This window comes from Mustela nivalis, assembly GCF_964662115.1.
Source record: "Mustela nivalis genome assembly, chromosome: 10".
Taxonomy (NCBI): Eukaryota; Metazoa; Chordata; class Mammalia; order Carnivora; family Mustelidae; genus Mustela; species Mustela nivalis.
The window spans coordinates 80,969,254-80,986,155 of NC_139029.1; the positions used below are offsets into that span (position 1 = coordinate 80,969,254).

General features: G+C 34.6%; 1 protein-coding gene across 6 annotated transcripts in view; it reads right to left on the reverse strand.

Annotated features, from left to right (window-relative positions):
* The window catches only part of DPYD (dihydropyrimidine dehydrogenase), an 831,034-nt gene that overhangs the window by 785,448 nt on the left and 28,684 nt on the right, over positions 1-16,902 (reverse strand). For 5 of the 6 annotated variants that reach the window (XM_082686466.1, XM_082686464.1, XM_082686467.1 and 2 more), the window contains exon 2: positions 4,231-4,341. The exons of the other annotated variant lie outside the window; for it this stretch is intronic. In XM_082686466.1, coding sequence (XP_082542592.1) covers positions 4,231-4,341 — 111 coding nt within the window. The remainder of the gene's footprint in view (positions 1-4,230; positions 4,342-16,902) is intronic. 6 annotated transcript variants of the gene reach the window in all.

Genomic DNA, 16,902 nt, shown 5'->3' on the forward strand with positions numbered 1-16,902 from the left:
CTTCACTGTTATTTTAGTTAGAGAGAGCAGAGTTTTGTTCGGACTTGTGTGTGTGTGTGTTTGGGGGGCGTAGGGGTAGGTGGGTGGGTGTGTGCATACATGCACACAGTTATCACTGCCGGTTCTCCAATTTCTTTAGCTCCAAGACTGGGATATTTTTTCATTTTATTTATCTATTTTACTATTTCCATTTTTTTCCCCAAACAGATGTTTGATTTATTTTTACTTTTAAATTTAATTAATTAATTAATTTAAGTAAGCTCTACACCCAATGTGGGGCTTCAATGAATGATCCCAAGATCAAGAGTCAGATGCTCTACTGACTGACCCAGCTGAGCACTCCTTACCAAGACTGGGATAAATGCAGAAAAAAGGAACCCAGGGAACTCACTACTATTTCATTCTTTAGGTTGCATTTCTCTAGGTAGGTGACCTTCTCTCTACCTTTCAAAATCTTATCTTTGCTTTATATACACATAAGGTTTTTTAATTTTGATGAGTGATTATAACCCACAAGTATGAAAATTTACATATTAAAATATAAATCATATCTTTTGGTTATACTTTTAATCAATTCTTCATGCAAACACAAAGAGCATACTAATGAAAAGGAAAGGAATTACATTCTTTAACTTCACTGAGGATAACTTTCAAACCTAGCTCTATCGTTCCACTTTGGGTATGAATTTCACTGCTCTTTTTTAATACAAGTGTGTCAAATAGAATTTTCAAAATGGTATAAACTCAGACCAATAAAACTGATCTTACAAACTGAGATGATTAGATGATTTTCCACTAATACTTGCTTATCATAGAAAACGTGAAGCAAACAGAAGTACTAACAAAACAAAGCTAATCACTATTAACATTCCATTATATTTTCTTTTTCTATGTGTCTTGGGGTGTGTGTGTGTGTGTGTGTGTGTAACTGCACACAACCATTCCTAAATATAATGTTCATGCCTTTTCCTTGTAATATAGATTGTATTTTTCCAGATTATTATTTTAAAAAAATTTCCACAATTGCACAATTTTCCACTGAATGGATCTGCCCTAATTTATTTAACCACAACTCATTGGATGCAATTCAGTGGGTTTTCTCCCACAGTTTTCTCTACCAAATAAATAACATAGGGATAAGTTTCTTTCCACTTATTTCTTTACCTACATTCCTAGTTCTTTGTTTAGAATAGTTTACTAGAAGATGAATTATTGGGTTGTAAGTGATAATTTAAAGATACTGTTATGGACGTAATTATGTCCCCCACAAATTCATATGTTGGAGTCCTAACCTCCAGTACCTCACAGTGTAAGTGTATTTGGAGATAGTCTTTTCAGAGGTAACTGAATAAAAATGAGGTCATTAGGCAGGACCCTAATCTAATATGATTAGTGTCATTATTAGAGAAAATTTGGACATTGGGACATACAGAGAAAAAGACCACATGAATACACAAGGAAAAAGCAGCAGAAAAGCCTCAGAAGAAAACAACCCTCTCAGATTTCTAGCCTCCAGAACATTGATAATTTCTTTAGGCCACCAATTAATGGTACTTTGTTACGGCAGCCCTAGCAAACTAAACATAGGTGTTAATGAATATTGTCAAAGATACTGTCAAACTGCTTTTCTCAGAATTTGTGCCAATATATACTGAATGGAGAAAACCCATCTCACTGCATCTTTGCCAATAATTTATATACATATATATAAAGTTTATATTTATATATTATATAAATAATAACATAAAATAAAATATAAATATGAAATACTTTTCTATTTTTATATATTTTTGTTTTTTATATTTATATTTATAAAAATAAAAAATAACATATTTATATGTAATATTATATATTATTTGTATGTACACACATATGGTAAAATGAAACAGTTTACAGCTTAATATTTCAGAACAAAATGCTAATTTTCATAAAATAAAAGTAATAAAAATGATAACAAAGAAAGCCTCTCTTTCTCAATAAAGGTTTCTCAATACATACATACATGTATTATATGTATGTATGTATACATGTATACATATGTATAAACATATGTTTACCATACATAGCTTAATAATATATAAATGGAACCTTAGAAAAGAAGTCATATAATTTTTCTGGATCAGAATTTTCATACCTTTAAAATGATTTAGACTTAATAATCTTTGAGGGTTTTCTAAATTTAAAATTTACATGACTTCTTTAGTCACATCATAATAAAAGATCATGCCTTAGAGGGGTGCCTGGGTGGTTCAGTGGGTTAAGCATCTGCCTTTGGCTCAGGTCATGATCCCAGAATCTTGGGATCAAGCCCCACATCAGGCTCTCTGCTCAGCAGGGAACCTGCTTCCCTTCCTCTCTCTCTGCCTGCCTATCTGCCTACTTGTGATCTCTGTCTGTCCTTACATATAAATAAATCTTATATTTATATAAGAATAAACCTTATAAACCTTACAAATAAACAAAATCTTTAAAAAAAAATGATCATGCCGTAGAGTCACTCTCTTACTTGATCTAATGATCTAATTTGGATCACACTAGTCTCCTTTCAGAGACCACATGGTGGAAAGCAAAACTCACCCAAATGGTACAAAAAAAAAAGTGAACTCCTAATTCAGGTTTGCTACTAAGTGGCTGTTTTATCACCTCAAGTCACATTGTCTCTTTGTATTTCTATTTCCTTTTTTCATTTAAAAACCTTTGCTGAGTGCTCAGTGACAAAAAAAAAAAAAAATTAAAAATCACATGAATACATACATACACATCTGTACACATAGTTCAATTTCCATCATCAAAGAGTTAATATGTAAGGAAGAAAGAAGTACATAAAAAATAAACTAGAATCATTACATTAGACAGTATAAGCAAAGCACTAAAAAGGCCAATGCAAATAAACTTGTGCTATTAATTGTTTCACTAACTGACCTGAGAAAATTAATTTTGGGGAAATTAATTTTGAGAAATTGGGTAAAAAGGAAATCGCTTTCCTAATTTACAAATGTATACCCCCTAAAATGGTATTTTAAACACTGCCTTCAAGGTTGTACTTAATCCCCATGTATGGCTTCCAAGTGCCAGACTAATGTAACCTCATAGGATCAGCTAAATAACATTTCAGCCACCAGTAATCTCAGACATTTTTGCTCCTGTACCTCACTTTGAAATATTCAATGTTCACAGTGTCCCCCAAATACTGTTCATATATTCCCCAAAGGCATTATCCTACAACAGTCTGTATATACCAATGTATTCTTCTTCAGTTGAACTATATCTGTAATATGGAAACTCTACTGTGTCCTTGTGTTATTATACAAAACAATTTTTAAAGGCTTCAATTAAGCTTTTTTCATTATGATAAATATACTCTTTAATCTGCATCACCTATTTTACCTCCTCCCCACCCATCAATCTCCCACCTGGGAACCATCAGTTTGTTTTCAAAAGTTAAGAGTCTGGTTTTTGGTTTGCCCTTTATTCCTTTGCTTGTTTGTTTTGTTTCTTAAATTCCATATATGAGTGAGATCACATGGCATTTGTCTTTTTCCAACTGACTTGTGTCGTTTAGCACTATACTCTCTAGCTCTCACCATGTCATTGCAAATGGCAAGATTTCATTCTTTTTTAGGGTTGAATAATAAATATTCCATTGTTTATATACACCACATTCCCTTTATCCATTCATCTATCAACAGACACTTGGGCTTTCTCCATAGTTTGGCTATTGTAAATAATGTTGCAATAAGCATAGGGGTGTATGTATCTTTTCAAATTAGTGTTTTCATATTCTTTGGGTAAATACACAGTAGTGGAGTTACTGGATCTATAATAATTCCATTATTCTTTGTTTCAGAAACCTCCATACTCTTCACAGTGCCTGTACTAGTCTGCACTTCTACCAACAGTGCAAGAGGGTTCCTTTTCCTCCACATTCCTGCCAACACATTGTTTCTTGTGTTTTTGATTTTACAAAACAATTTAAAAAGAAATCTTATAGAGTTTTAAGAAAATAAATTTTGGCACCACACTAAATCCATATAATTTTTTAGATGTTTCAATAGATTTTTAAGGAAGAAAAGACATTTTTGAGATTTTTAAATATAAAGTATTTAAAATATGAAAAAATTATAGCTGTACTTTACACATATTTAATTGTATTTCAAAGTATATGTAGAATCGTGTCCTATAATATATGAGATCTTTTTCAGTGTGAAATCATCTATCAGTTGTACTTACAGTGCAGTTTTTATCAGGATTTCTTTTCCAATGTTTCTTGTCTACTTTCTTGGCTGAAGTGGAACACAGCGTTGCATGAGTTTGCGTTCGAGGATTTAAAGCCAGGATACTCTGAAGACAGCAAAAACAATGTATAATCATATATATTGGCAACATTTAAAAAAATGAAAATTTAAGGGGGCGCCTGGGTGGCTCAGTGGGTTGAATAAAGCCTCTGCCTTCGGCTCAGGTCATGATCCCGGGGTCCTGGGATCGAGCCCTGCATCAGGCCCTCAGCGGGGAGCCTGCTTCCTCCTCCTCTCTCTCTCTCTGCCTACCTGCGATCTCTGTTTGTCAGAGAAATAAATAAAATCTTTAAAAAAAAAAAATTTTAAGGATTTCCCCACACACCACAAAGACATACTAAAAATGTTTTCTCCTTCTGCTATTATAATTCCACAATAAGCTTATCTAAAGTAATCATTTACTAGGCAATATACTTGTTGATTTTATAAGAATATTGATCATAATATGAAAAATTTAAAAAATCACACAAACTATACTAAAGACTTCTTAAGATAAATTTTATTCATAGAGTTTACATGAGAATGAGATCAGAAAAGATGGAGATTTCATTTAAACTTGTAATAACAGTACTCTCCATTTTAAGTTTTTAGAATTTACAAACTGCTTTCACATGCAGTACCCAATTTAACCTAATAATAGTTACTATTTCAAAATTTTGGATGAGCAAATAGATTCACGGTGTTTAGGTTACCCACTTGAGATCTCATAATAAATATGCAGAAGGACTGACTTAGAACATAAGTTCTTCTCATTATTAAGCTTATATTCAAATTAATCCAAAAATAAAGTCTATATTTTACTGTGACTTTGTGAAGCATAAAAGTAGAAGACAAAACCTTTTTAACCACATGTGCAAATACATTAAATGGCACCTGAATAACTCAATAAAGAATGAATTTCAAAGTCCTGTCTTTTTTTTTTTTTTAAGATTTTATTTATTTATTTGACAATCAGAGATCACAAGTAGTCAGAGAGGCAGGCAGAAGAGAGGGGGGAAGCAGGCTCCCTTCTGAGCAGGGAGCCCAATGTGGGGCTCAATCCCAGGACCCTGGGATCATACCTGAGCTGAAGGCAGAGGCTTTAATCCACTGAGCCACCCAGGTGCCCCTCAAAGTCCTGTCTTAAGCAAGCATTTAAAAGAAAACCACTAGAGGGATGCCTGGATGGCTCAGTGGGTTAAGCCGCTGCCTTGGGCTCAGGTCATGATCTCAGGGTCCTGGGATCGAGTCCCACATCGGGCTCTCTGCTCAGAAGGGAGCCTGCTTCCCTCTCTCTCTCTCTCTGCCTGCCTCTCTACTTGTGATCTCTCTCTGTCAAATAAATAAAATTTTTTAAAAAATCTTAAAAAAAAATAAATAAAAGAAAATAAAAGAAAACCACTAGAGATCTTCTAGAATGGGGTGGTATGAAAACCTCTGCAGATCAATTCCCCAGCAAAACAAACATACTGATAAAAATTAGCAAAAATAAGAGCCCTTTAAGATCTCCAGAAGTCGTGCTAAAGTCAAATAGCAATTGAAAAAACAGTTATTTTAAGAAAAACCTACTAAAACTTGGTAATAGTGAAGGTATATTGGAGGGATGACCTGTCCACCCCACCCCCTCATGCTCCCCTCTCAGCATGACAGAAATTCCACCTCAAGAGAGTGCAGCCAAGAACACAAGGGTCCATCTGCCCCAGCTTCCAATTGTGGTATGTCTCAGAGAAGGGCAGACTATTAGTATTTCTCACCCCCAATTCCTCCCACTCACACTCTTCTCCCCATCCATTATACAGCTACTAAACTTCACAAAGTGCAGCTGAGATGTCAGGAGCTACCTTGGTTCACCCTGCTCCCATTCATAGAACAGAGGCTCTACCTGAGGAACAGCATACCAATAACACAGGGGTCCTGATCACCCTCATCTCAACTTGCTCACTATTTGGAATTAATATACCAGGAAAAGCAAACTGAGATCAGAAGCTACTGCCCATACTCATACTCTACACATACAGCAAGAGTGTCAATTTGAAAGAAACAGGCCACTAAAACCACCCCTAGCTCTGTAGCTGTGGCTTAGAGACTTTTCACAGCACAAGAAGCATGCCATAAGAAACTGACTTTATTAGAATCAGTAGGTAGGAAAGTTCAAGCCTATGGTTACTCCCAAAACAATAAATAGTTTCATGGCAAACAAGAGGAGGGTGACAGCTTCATGAGAGCAATCAACTAAATCATAAAGCAGATAGTTTACCACAGAGAACCACAAAAGAAATGGTTAAGAACAGCTCCCCTAAGGTCACAGGAAACCTCAAAGACTCACTTCAAAAATTATCCCTGCAAGGGGCCCAAATTTAATTGACTTACACTGTGGAACAATCTATATCCCAGAGCACTGTCAAAAATAATAGAACTATCAGCCAACAATCAATGAAAACCAAGAGCTGGGTGTAATACCAATAGAGGTGAGCAGTTGAACAGCAAAAACAAAACAACAACAAAAGGAGACAAGGCATATAGAGCCCTGATAAAACCACTAGTATCCCAGAGTAATTGTACACAAGCTCAAGACTTCATCCTATGCAAGTACAATCAGAAGTTCACACCTCAGGGGAAAGAGACTTCCCAAAAATAGTCCATCAAGTCACTAAACAAATAGGCAAACACCAATAAGGCCCATCTTTGAGAGGAGGTGGTTAATATCCAGAATATAGTGTTTTATCTAAAATGTTTACTTTTCGATAAAAAAAAATTATAAGACATTCAAAGAAACAGGATTATGTGATCCATACAAGAAAAAAAGCAGACAACAGAAACTCCCTCCAGAGGGAGCAGGTGTGAAATTCAACACACACAAAAAAAACTTTATCTATATAGTACATTCTACCCAACAACAGCAGAATGCACATTTTTCTCAGGTATACACAAAACATTCTCTAGGATGGACCATAACCTAAGCCATAAAACAAGCCTCAATAAATTTTTAAAACCATACAAAGTAGTTCTCCAACCATAATAGAATGGAATCAAATATCAATAATGAAAGAAATTTGGGAAATTCACAGACAACATAGATGAACATAGTTAACATTAAGCTGAGAGAGCCCAGTTATAAAATAGCACATATTGTATGACTTCATTTATATAAAATGTCCAGAGTAGGTAAATATACAGAAACAGATAACAGACTGTGCTTGCCAGGGAAGGGAGAACTAGGGGGAAATGAAGAAACTGACAAAGGGTACTTGGTTTCCTTTTGGGGTGATGAAACTGAGGGTGGGGATGGCAACACAACTCTATGAATAGACGAATAGCTTTTGAATTCTATACTTTGTGGGAGTGAATTGTACAGTATGTGAATTATACCTCAATAAAGCTGTTATCAAATAAATAGTCACTAAATTCTACGTTCAGCAGATTTCACTGTGTACTATATCCACTCTAATAAACATCACTGGAACTTAATTTATTAGCCCAATATAAATTATGATTATTTTTAGCAATTCCTATATATGACAGACATGAAATTTCTTCAGAATCTACCAATTTAGATGTCTAGGTTTTCTGGACAACAAACATCAAGTAGAGCTATTAGTTTTATGGTGTTAAATGACTCATTCCTTATGATGAAATAATGATAAAACAACATATTAGTAAGAGCCAATACTAGAAAATATAACATCATTTTTATACAAAAAAGTTAAAAATACTTTCTTATTATAAAATAAATGTTTTTTGTCATTATTTAACCTTGAGCCATTACAAATCTCATACATTAATTCAAGCTGATGAATACAAAGATGCATTTTTTACAGGTAGATATTGTGACAAACATTTAAAGGAAAAAAAAGTCCTGGGTAACAGGCAAGATGGTTCCATTTATTTTAGCTTTTACTTCACAATCCATATTGTGATAAATGATTATGTTTATCTATGTCAGCATAGTAATGTAATTTTTGAGAATAAACATTCTGAATGCAATTTATTGGCTGCTTATCACAGTAACTTTTCTTTTACATAGCATAAGTAGAAAGTATAACATAACATGAAATATTGGGTTAACCTTTTACGAAAATGCAGTGAGTTGAATTCAATGGATCTTGGATAAAAATAAATTGGATTGTGGAGAATAGTTACCAAGAACTTGACTTAATATCCCAAATGAAAAGTGATATAACATAAAAATTCAAGATATAAGTGGATGAGGGCTGTTAAAAACAATTTCCAAAGCAAGACATTTTAAAATTAAAAGTCAATATCATCAATAACTAAATAGCTGGCAGAATAATATAGGAGAGTTCTAAATTGCATTCTTCCTAAGAAATGACCAAAGCCAGATCCTACCAGGGTTGCAGAGTCCACTCTCCCAATAAATTCAGCACTTTGAAAGACCTGTTAACCCTTTCAGATATAAGGCTTATACTGATAGAGGGGATTTTCTCCCCTACAAAGAATTTGGCCTTTGGCTTTCCCAATCATCTTCAGTAAAACAATAAAAATGTACTGGTGATTCTAGAAGCAAAACAAACAGAAAACAATAACCAGAATCTGAGAAATTTTCCCTATGCCATTTAGTTTAAGAAATGATAGAATATGATCCAGACACAGATTTATATGTGAGAGCAAATCAGGTTTATGTGTTGTCACTGTGTTGTCTATCAACACTATTCTGGGAAGTACTGTGAAGAATGCCACAACATACAAGCTAAAATTCTGCATTTGAGGAGACTCTTTATTTACTCGCATAAAGGGCACAAAGAGGAGGCCTCACTTCACAAATAAAAGCATTAAGAATTAGAATAAAAATACTGGAACTGCAGTATTATTTGAGAGCTTGAATTCCAATCACAGGAAGCCAGTTGGCCAAAATGTCCTCTTTCTAAAAATATGGCTTTGTTTTATATCACAATATCAGTTATCTAAACATAATGCATCATTAAGCTTTCCTCATCCTCTGCATTTTAAATTATAAACAAATGTTTCCTCTTCATTCCTGGCCACCACTGTAATCCTGAGCCATTAACATGTTACACACATACTGACATTTTAGATTTAGAGGCTGAACTTGGTAAATCAGATTTTAGCTTATTTAGATTATGCTTAAATTTTGCCTTTGATGGCTTCTTCTGGGTCTTCCATAAGTTGTCTCCTTCTTCCCATTCCATCAGATAAAAATTTTTTAAAAAAAGAATAAAAACCATGTTTTTCTCATTTTTTTCATAACTGGACATAAGTATCTTCATTTCAATAAAACATTTTATTGTGCTATCATTTTTTCTCGATAAATATTCTTAACTAAAAGGAAAATGGAATTATCTATTGACTGATACTTTTGTTCAGTATTTGTTCCTTCATCCAGGCAACAATCTAACGAATGTTGATCAATGAAGATCTGAACTTTACATTACTTACTCGCTTAACAGCCTCTTGCTTACAAGCCCTGATCTCGACCAATTATACCACCCTTTCCAACGTCCATCATTAGTCAAAGTGTAGTATGAGTTTAAGTATCTTTAGGAATTCACAAAGGCACCTTTGGTTCTTGAATAAGCTCAGACCTAATAATGATTCACTCTCCTACTGGGTTGCAAGCAGAAGTAGAGAGAACGCAGCTTCATTTTGCATCCTATACCAACACTCAAGATATAAATTAGTCTGAAGTCTGAAAACCTTGGAAATCCATGCTAATCATTCCTGGTCAGGGACTCTCAGATTTTCTTAATTACTATTATTATCATTTAATGCACTTCTATTCTTTGGCCAACCTCTAGACTTCTTTTCCCTTAGGTTGAAGTACCTTTTGAAGTAAATTTCTTTGATCCTTTTCTTTTTTTTCATTTACCAGCTCTACACAAAGGCCAATTTTCCCTTTATGCAAATGTTTAAGTCACTGTAGTAAATAAATAATCAATGAAGGAGTTTATGATAGTTCTGAATCTTAAAACTTTCATTTTATTAAGTATTCACTAAGCAATATACATAACATCTGAACTTAAATTTGGGTTTAGGTTTTAGCTCTACTATTTTTGCTGGGTATTTAAACTCTCAATCCCTATACTTCTTCAACAATAAAATGGCGATTAGGAATGTACCTTCCTTCTCAGAGGGTTCTTTTGAGGATTAAATAAAATGATACACAGGGGGATGGGGTAACTGGGTAATGGGCACTAAGGAGGGCATGTGATCTGATGAGCACTGGGTGTTACATGCAACTAGTGAATAATTGAACACTACACCAAAATCTAATAATGTACTATGTGCTAGCTAATTGAATTTAAATTAAAAAATAAATAAATAAAAGTAAATAAGATGATACATAAAAATGTCTAGAATGTGTATGCTATGAATGCTTAATTCCTGTTGTCAGTTAGTATGTGACAGAACTAGATTTTAGGTTCCATTCACGCAAAGTATATTCATATTCTTATACTGCCAATTTTGAATATATACAAGGGAATCATTTTCTTTAAGTACAGGAGTATAGAAAAAGATAAAGGAAACGGGTGAAAAGTTAACTATAAATGAGATAGTAAGAAAAAAATAGAGTTGTATCCAGGTGAAACCAAATCATTGGTCCTGAACTTATCTGTGCCCTAAGCCTACAATATCAAAGGGAGACTGCCTGAAAATGCAATAAGCTCTTCACAAATTAAAATGGCAGTGGGGAAGGGTCATGAAATTCAAATATAGATTTTTAAAATCCACTACACATAAATAGAAATGCAGATATAATTTTATAATACATACAACAGTATATAACCCATGGACCTTTGTTCTAAACATGTTCAGGTGAATTCACATTACAATTCCTTCCAGAGAAAGGTCAGACCAAAAGTGATGAATTTATAAAACATCAAAAAACTCATCAACTGGAAATGAATGAGCCCCTTCAGAATGCTAGTCCTTTTGCCTAGGGAATCTGATTCATTTCTACTGAACAAATAGTTAACACAAATAAAATAGTTTAAGCATCTTAAAACATCCCATTCATCATGTCCTTCTTTAACTAAATGAGGGAAGGTCAGCTACATGAAGTTGTTGCCTGCATTTCAAGGCCCAGTATGTGACTCTCCTTTGCTTATAAAATACACACCATACACCATGCACCTCAGTGTTCTTCACGTCTAATAAGTGCCTTTTTATTGTCTTTCATAAATAACTGAGAACTCAAACACAGGAACAATTACTTACACATCTGATATTAATATGACAATTCCTAATACAAAACAGAGCATGCAAGAGTGGTGACTAATTCTGACTTAGACGCTGTATTAGTCAGCTTGGGCTGCTATAAAAGAATGTCACAGGGGTGCCTGGGTGGCTCAGTGGGTTGAAGCCTCTGCCTTCGGCTCAGGTCATGATCCAAGGGTCCTGGAATCGAGCCCCGCATCAAGCTCTCTGCTCAGTGGGAAGCCTGCTTCCTCCTCTCTCTCTCTCTTTCTCCCTGCTTCTCTGCCTACTTGTAGATCTCTGTCTGCCAAATAAATGGATAGAGTCTTTTAAAAAAAAAAAAAAGAATGTCACAGAGGGGTACCTGGGTGGCTCAGAGGCTCAGATAGTTAAGTGTAAGACTCTTGATTTTGGCTCAGATCCTGATCTGTGTCATGAGATGGAGCTCTGCACTGGACATGGAACCTGCTTAAGATTCTCTATCTCTCTCTCCCTCTCCCGCTGCCCCTTGTTCCAACCCCACCCCCACCCTGCTGGTATGTGCACTCTCTCTCTTAAAAGAAAAAAAAAAGGGGGGGGGTCTCTAGACTGAGTAAGTTGAACAAAAGACATTTCTTTTTCACAATTCTGGAGGCTGGGAGTTCCAAGCAGGTGCTGACCTATTCTGTTACTAGTAAGAGACCACTTCTCCCTGGTTTGCAGAAAGTCACCTACTCTCTTTGTCCACACAGGGCACAGAAAGACAGAGAGCTCTCTTGAGTCTTTCCTTATAAAGGCACTAATCCCAATGTGAGGGCCCACCCTCAGGGCCCCATCTAACCTAATTACCTCACAAAGGCCCAATCTCCAAATAATATGGATTGAATGTTAAGGCTTCAACACACAAATTTTTATTTTAAGATTTTATTTATTTATTTGGCAGAGAGAGAGAGTACAAGCAGGGGGAGCAGCAGAGGAAAAGGGAGAAGCAGGCACCCCACTGAACAGGTAGCCCTATGCACGGCCCAATCCCAAGAGCCTGGGATCACCTGAGCCAAAGGCAGATGCTTAATGGACTGAGCCACCCAGGTGCACCAATACAAAATTTGAGCCACCCAGGTGCACCAACACGGATACTTAGTCCATAATCATTATGGAAAATTTTCTACTTTCTGTAGATCCGTGCAAATCTGTAAATACTGGGAATTAACTTACAAGATAGACTTATCTTAAGATTATAAACAGTAACACATAGAATTTATACCTTTATTTTATGAAGAAGAGACTTTGGTGGGGCACGGGAAGGACAGGCAAAATGGACGAAGGAGAGCGGAAGACACAAGCTCTCAGTTATGAACAATTTAAGTCACAGAAATGAAACGGTACAGCATAGGGAATACAGTCAATGGTATTATAATAGTGCTGATGGGAGCTACACTTGTGGTGAGCACAGCATAACATATTGACTCAGAGAATCATATGCTGTAGACCTGAAACTAATGTAACAGTAGATGTCAACTATACTTCAATAAGAAAAAAGAAGAAACTTCAAAAAACAAAAGCAGTATGATATGGCATTACATAAATTTCAAAAATAAAATAAAAACAAAGGAAAAATAAAAATAATAAAATAAGAAAGAAAATAAAAAGAAAAAAGAAATTAACAATAGTCATTATGTATCCTCTTTTACTCTTTAAGTCATAAGAGTAGCAAAACATTAATAACTTAGATACTAATTTATATACTCTTCATATATTTTCATTACAAAATTGAAAATCAAGTATCATATCCAAACACCAAATGATATAAAAAAATAGAAAAAAAAGATAAAAACCTGTTAATACAGCAATTTTCTTTAAAAATTTCACTTCTGTAATCATAAACTATTTAATATAATGTTATAAAATATCCATGCATTATATATCTAAACAAAAACCAATATTTGGAAAAGGCATAACTATGAAAATCCATGCTAAAATAGCATCTTATGTTGGCAAGAACTGAATATATATACACACACACACACATATCTGTATATATATATGTGTATATATATATATGGATATATATGAATCAATATACAGAAATCCAAGATAATATTATGAAGGGAGAAAATTGATAAGGATTATTATATTATCATAAAAATGCAAAAATTCACTGGGTAAATGTGACAGTTCATATTCTGGAATTCATGCTTTTTTTATTCAAGAATAATTATTTTATTCTAAAACTTGCTTTACAGAAATTGTCTCAAAGTAAAATCCGTCTTAGAGAGTCTTTTTTAAATAATATAAAAAACTACCATGATTTAACTTTAATCCATTAACTTCTGTGGATAATAAACACTGGTTTTCAAAAGATCTGTGTTTACAAGACCAAGGGTCATTTTAGTTCAAGAGAGGTTTAAGTATAGACCAGCATGCCAAAAGTGACCAGCAAATTGAAAAGCTGGAAAAACAAAACTTAAGAAGAAATAAGGAAGTAGGATCTTGCCCAATTGAGGGTTTTTTTTTTAAAGATTTTATTTATTTATTTGACAGACAGAGATCACAAGCAGGCAGAGAGGCAGGCAGAGAGAGAGGGGGAAGCAGGCTCCCCGCTGAGCAGAAAGCCCGATGCGGGACTCGATCCCCGGACCCTGGGATCATGACCTGAGCTGAAGGCAGAGGCTTTAACCCTCTGAGCCACCCAGGCGCCCCAGCCCAATTGAGTTTTAATTTAAAAAAAAAATTAACTAAACTGAGCAGGTACCATGATTTTCAGGTTCACAAAAATGTAGTAAATCAAGGATTGACTAGTTGCCCTTTATGGGTAAAAGCAAAAAGGAAACATATATGCACTATCAAGTGATTTATATCAGAAACAAGAACTAAAATGATTTTTTAATGATCTATGAAATTTTTTAACTCATTAGTATGAAGGATTATCATAAGATACTTTCTCTTTTAAGAAAGATAAGGTAGAACAAAGAATGTATGGTGAGTTAGGAAGTTGGACTATAATCAAGAAAATAAAACATGTGAAACATGTGAAAACACTTGTATTATTTAAGTTTTAGTTTAATTCTCAACTCTCCATGACTTCTGCACAGCATTCAATATTGTTAATTCACTCCTCTAACCAGAAACTCATCTGCTTTGGTCCTGACCTCATAGTATTAAGATCACTCTTTCTATTCACTATTTTTATTTTTGTAATTTCTACATCCCCTCTTGATCATAATAAAAGGATCTTGGACCTCTACCACATGCCTTCTACTAATGAATACCTTTCTACATCTGAGCTTTATATCTATATTCTAAACCCTGAGATCTCTGCCTAGATCTACAGCCATCTACTTCACTGGATACCGAATAACCCACTTACATGTTCTATCATTATCTCGATTTCTTAATACCCCCTCAACTTTTTAACTCCATTTGACTCCTGTCAATACCATCACTTCTCTAGTAAAATGGCCTTTATACTGTGTCAATCTATACTACTTCTTTTGTTCCATAAACCTACATAAGGCCAGTCAATGTGGGTTACATTTAGCCTGTCTTTAACACTTTGTTTCTCCAACCTACTACAGATCCTTACACAGAATTCTTGTACTATAATATAATAGTACTCTCCTAGATAAACCATTCACCTCAAGTCTGTGCTTTCACGTCTTTCTTATATGACAGTCCATACACACATACACGCACACAAAGCTTAAATGGCTCCCCATTACATATATAACACCAATAAAAACTATCACCTTACTATACAGTCTCATATCCACCTACCACTCTAACACAACTCCACCTCACCTATGTGTATGCTTTTTATTGTTGTTGTATTTTAAGTAAGCTCCATACCCAGCGAGGAGCCCAACACAAGGCTCGAACTCACAATTCTGATATCAAGACCTGAGCTGAGATCAAGAGTGGGATGCTTAACATACAGAGCCACCCAGGCGCCCCTCACCTATGTGTAGTTTATTGAGTCTATGTATACTCCTATGTCCATATCTCTGCTCACATCACTCTGTATCTAGTACTACTTTATGTTAATTTAGATGTTAACTTTTCTTAAGTACTAAGAACTATTTTCTCTAAAATTTAAGAAGCACTGTCCTTTCCCCTATTGAGATTGTATCCATAAACTTCTATAGACTCTAATGCCACTGTCATTCATGGTATATAAGGATATGATATTAAGTAAATATTAATACATATGACCTCTCCCACCAAAATAGTCACTAAAACCCTCAAAAGTGAGGATATATTTAATATAGCCTCCTGTAAACCAAGGAAAGTTCACTAGTAAAAATTTGCAAAAAAAAAATTGTTAATGGAATATTTTTCTTAGCAAAACAATAATACCAAAAAGCAGCGAGAAACTTCCACTGGAGAATAGAAGGATTTTAATGCTGCCAAGTCAAATAGAATTCTGTTTTCTTCTTTGTGTTCAATCTATTGCAGAGGACAAAGAGAACACCATTCAGTACTTGTCAGCAGTTACACAAATTTTAAGCCATATAATCATTAACTTCTCCAAAATGGGAAGTCAGTGTTTTCCTCCCTTTCACTGAAAGGTTTAATCATGCACCTCACTTGCTGAAACAGCAGTGAAACACTTTGAACTGAACCTTGAAATCTGTGGTAATATAAAGTCAGCAACAAGTTCTGACAAGAAAACAAATGAATTACTTGTTGTTATCTGCTCTTCACATGTTCTCAGGACAAAATTTTGGATTTTATTATGCAACATAGATACCACCAACATGAAACAGGCATGGTCCCTACAACAAAGAAGCTGCAGACCACTGGAGGCAGCAGACAGGATAAAGTAAAAATAAAGTGGTTTCAGTAGATTCACAGAATACCACAAGGTGCTGTGAACTCAGAAGGTGAATCTAGGAAAGGCTAAATTTAACGGATTTATTTATTTTCTTTTTTTTATTAAGATTTTTATTTATTTATTTGACAGACAGAGATCACAAGCAGGCAGAGAGGCAGGCAGAGAGAGAAGGAGGGGAAGCAGGCTCCCTGCCGAATAGAGAGCCTGATGTGGGGCTGGATCCCAGGACCCTGGGATCATGACCTGAGCTGAAGGCAGAGGCTTCAACCCAGGTGCTCCTATTTATTTTCTTAAAGGTGTATATGCAATAACATATTAAAATAAAAGGAGATTCTTTAAGAAATCTCCACTAAGAAAAGCTATGATGTTATTTGCAACATTAAAAAGCTGGAAAATACCTAGCAGAAAGAGAAATGTTAAATTATAGTCTGTCTATAGTAGAGTATACCTATACCTACAGAGTCTGCATAGAGCTTAATATATATACCTACTAAAAATCACGTTTGAAGATTTTTAATGATATGTACAAATATTGTTGGTATAATGAAAAATTTTTAAAAAGAGTAGAAATAAAATCTATATCTGAAATAAAATCAATTCTATTAGACACAACTTTGTATACTAAATAATATTTTAAGATAATAT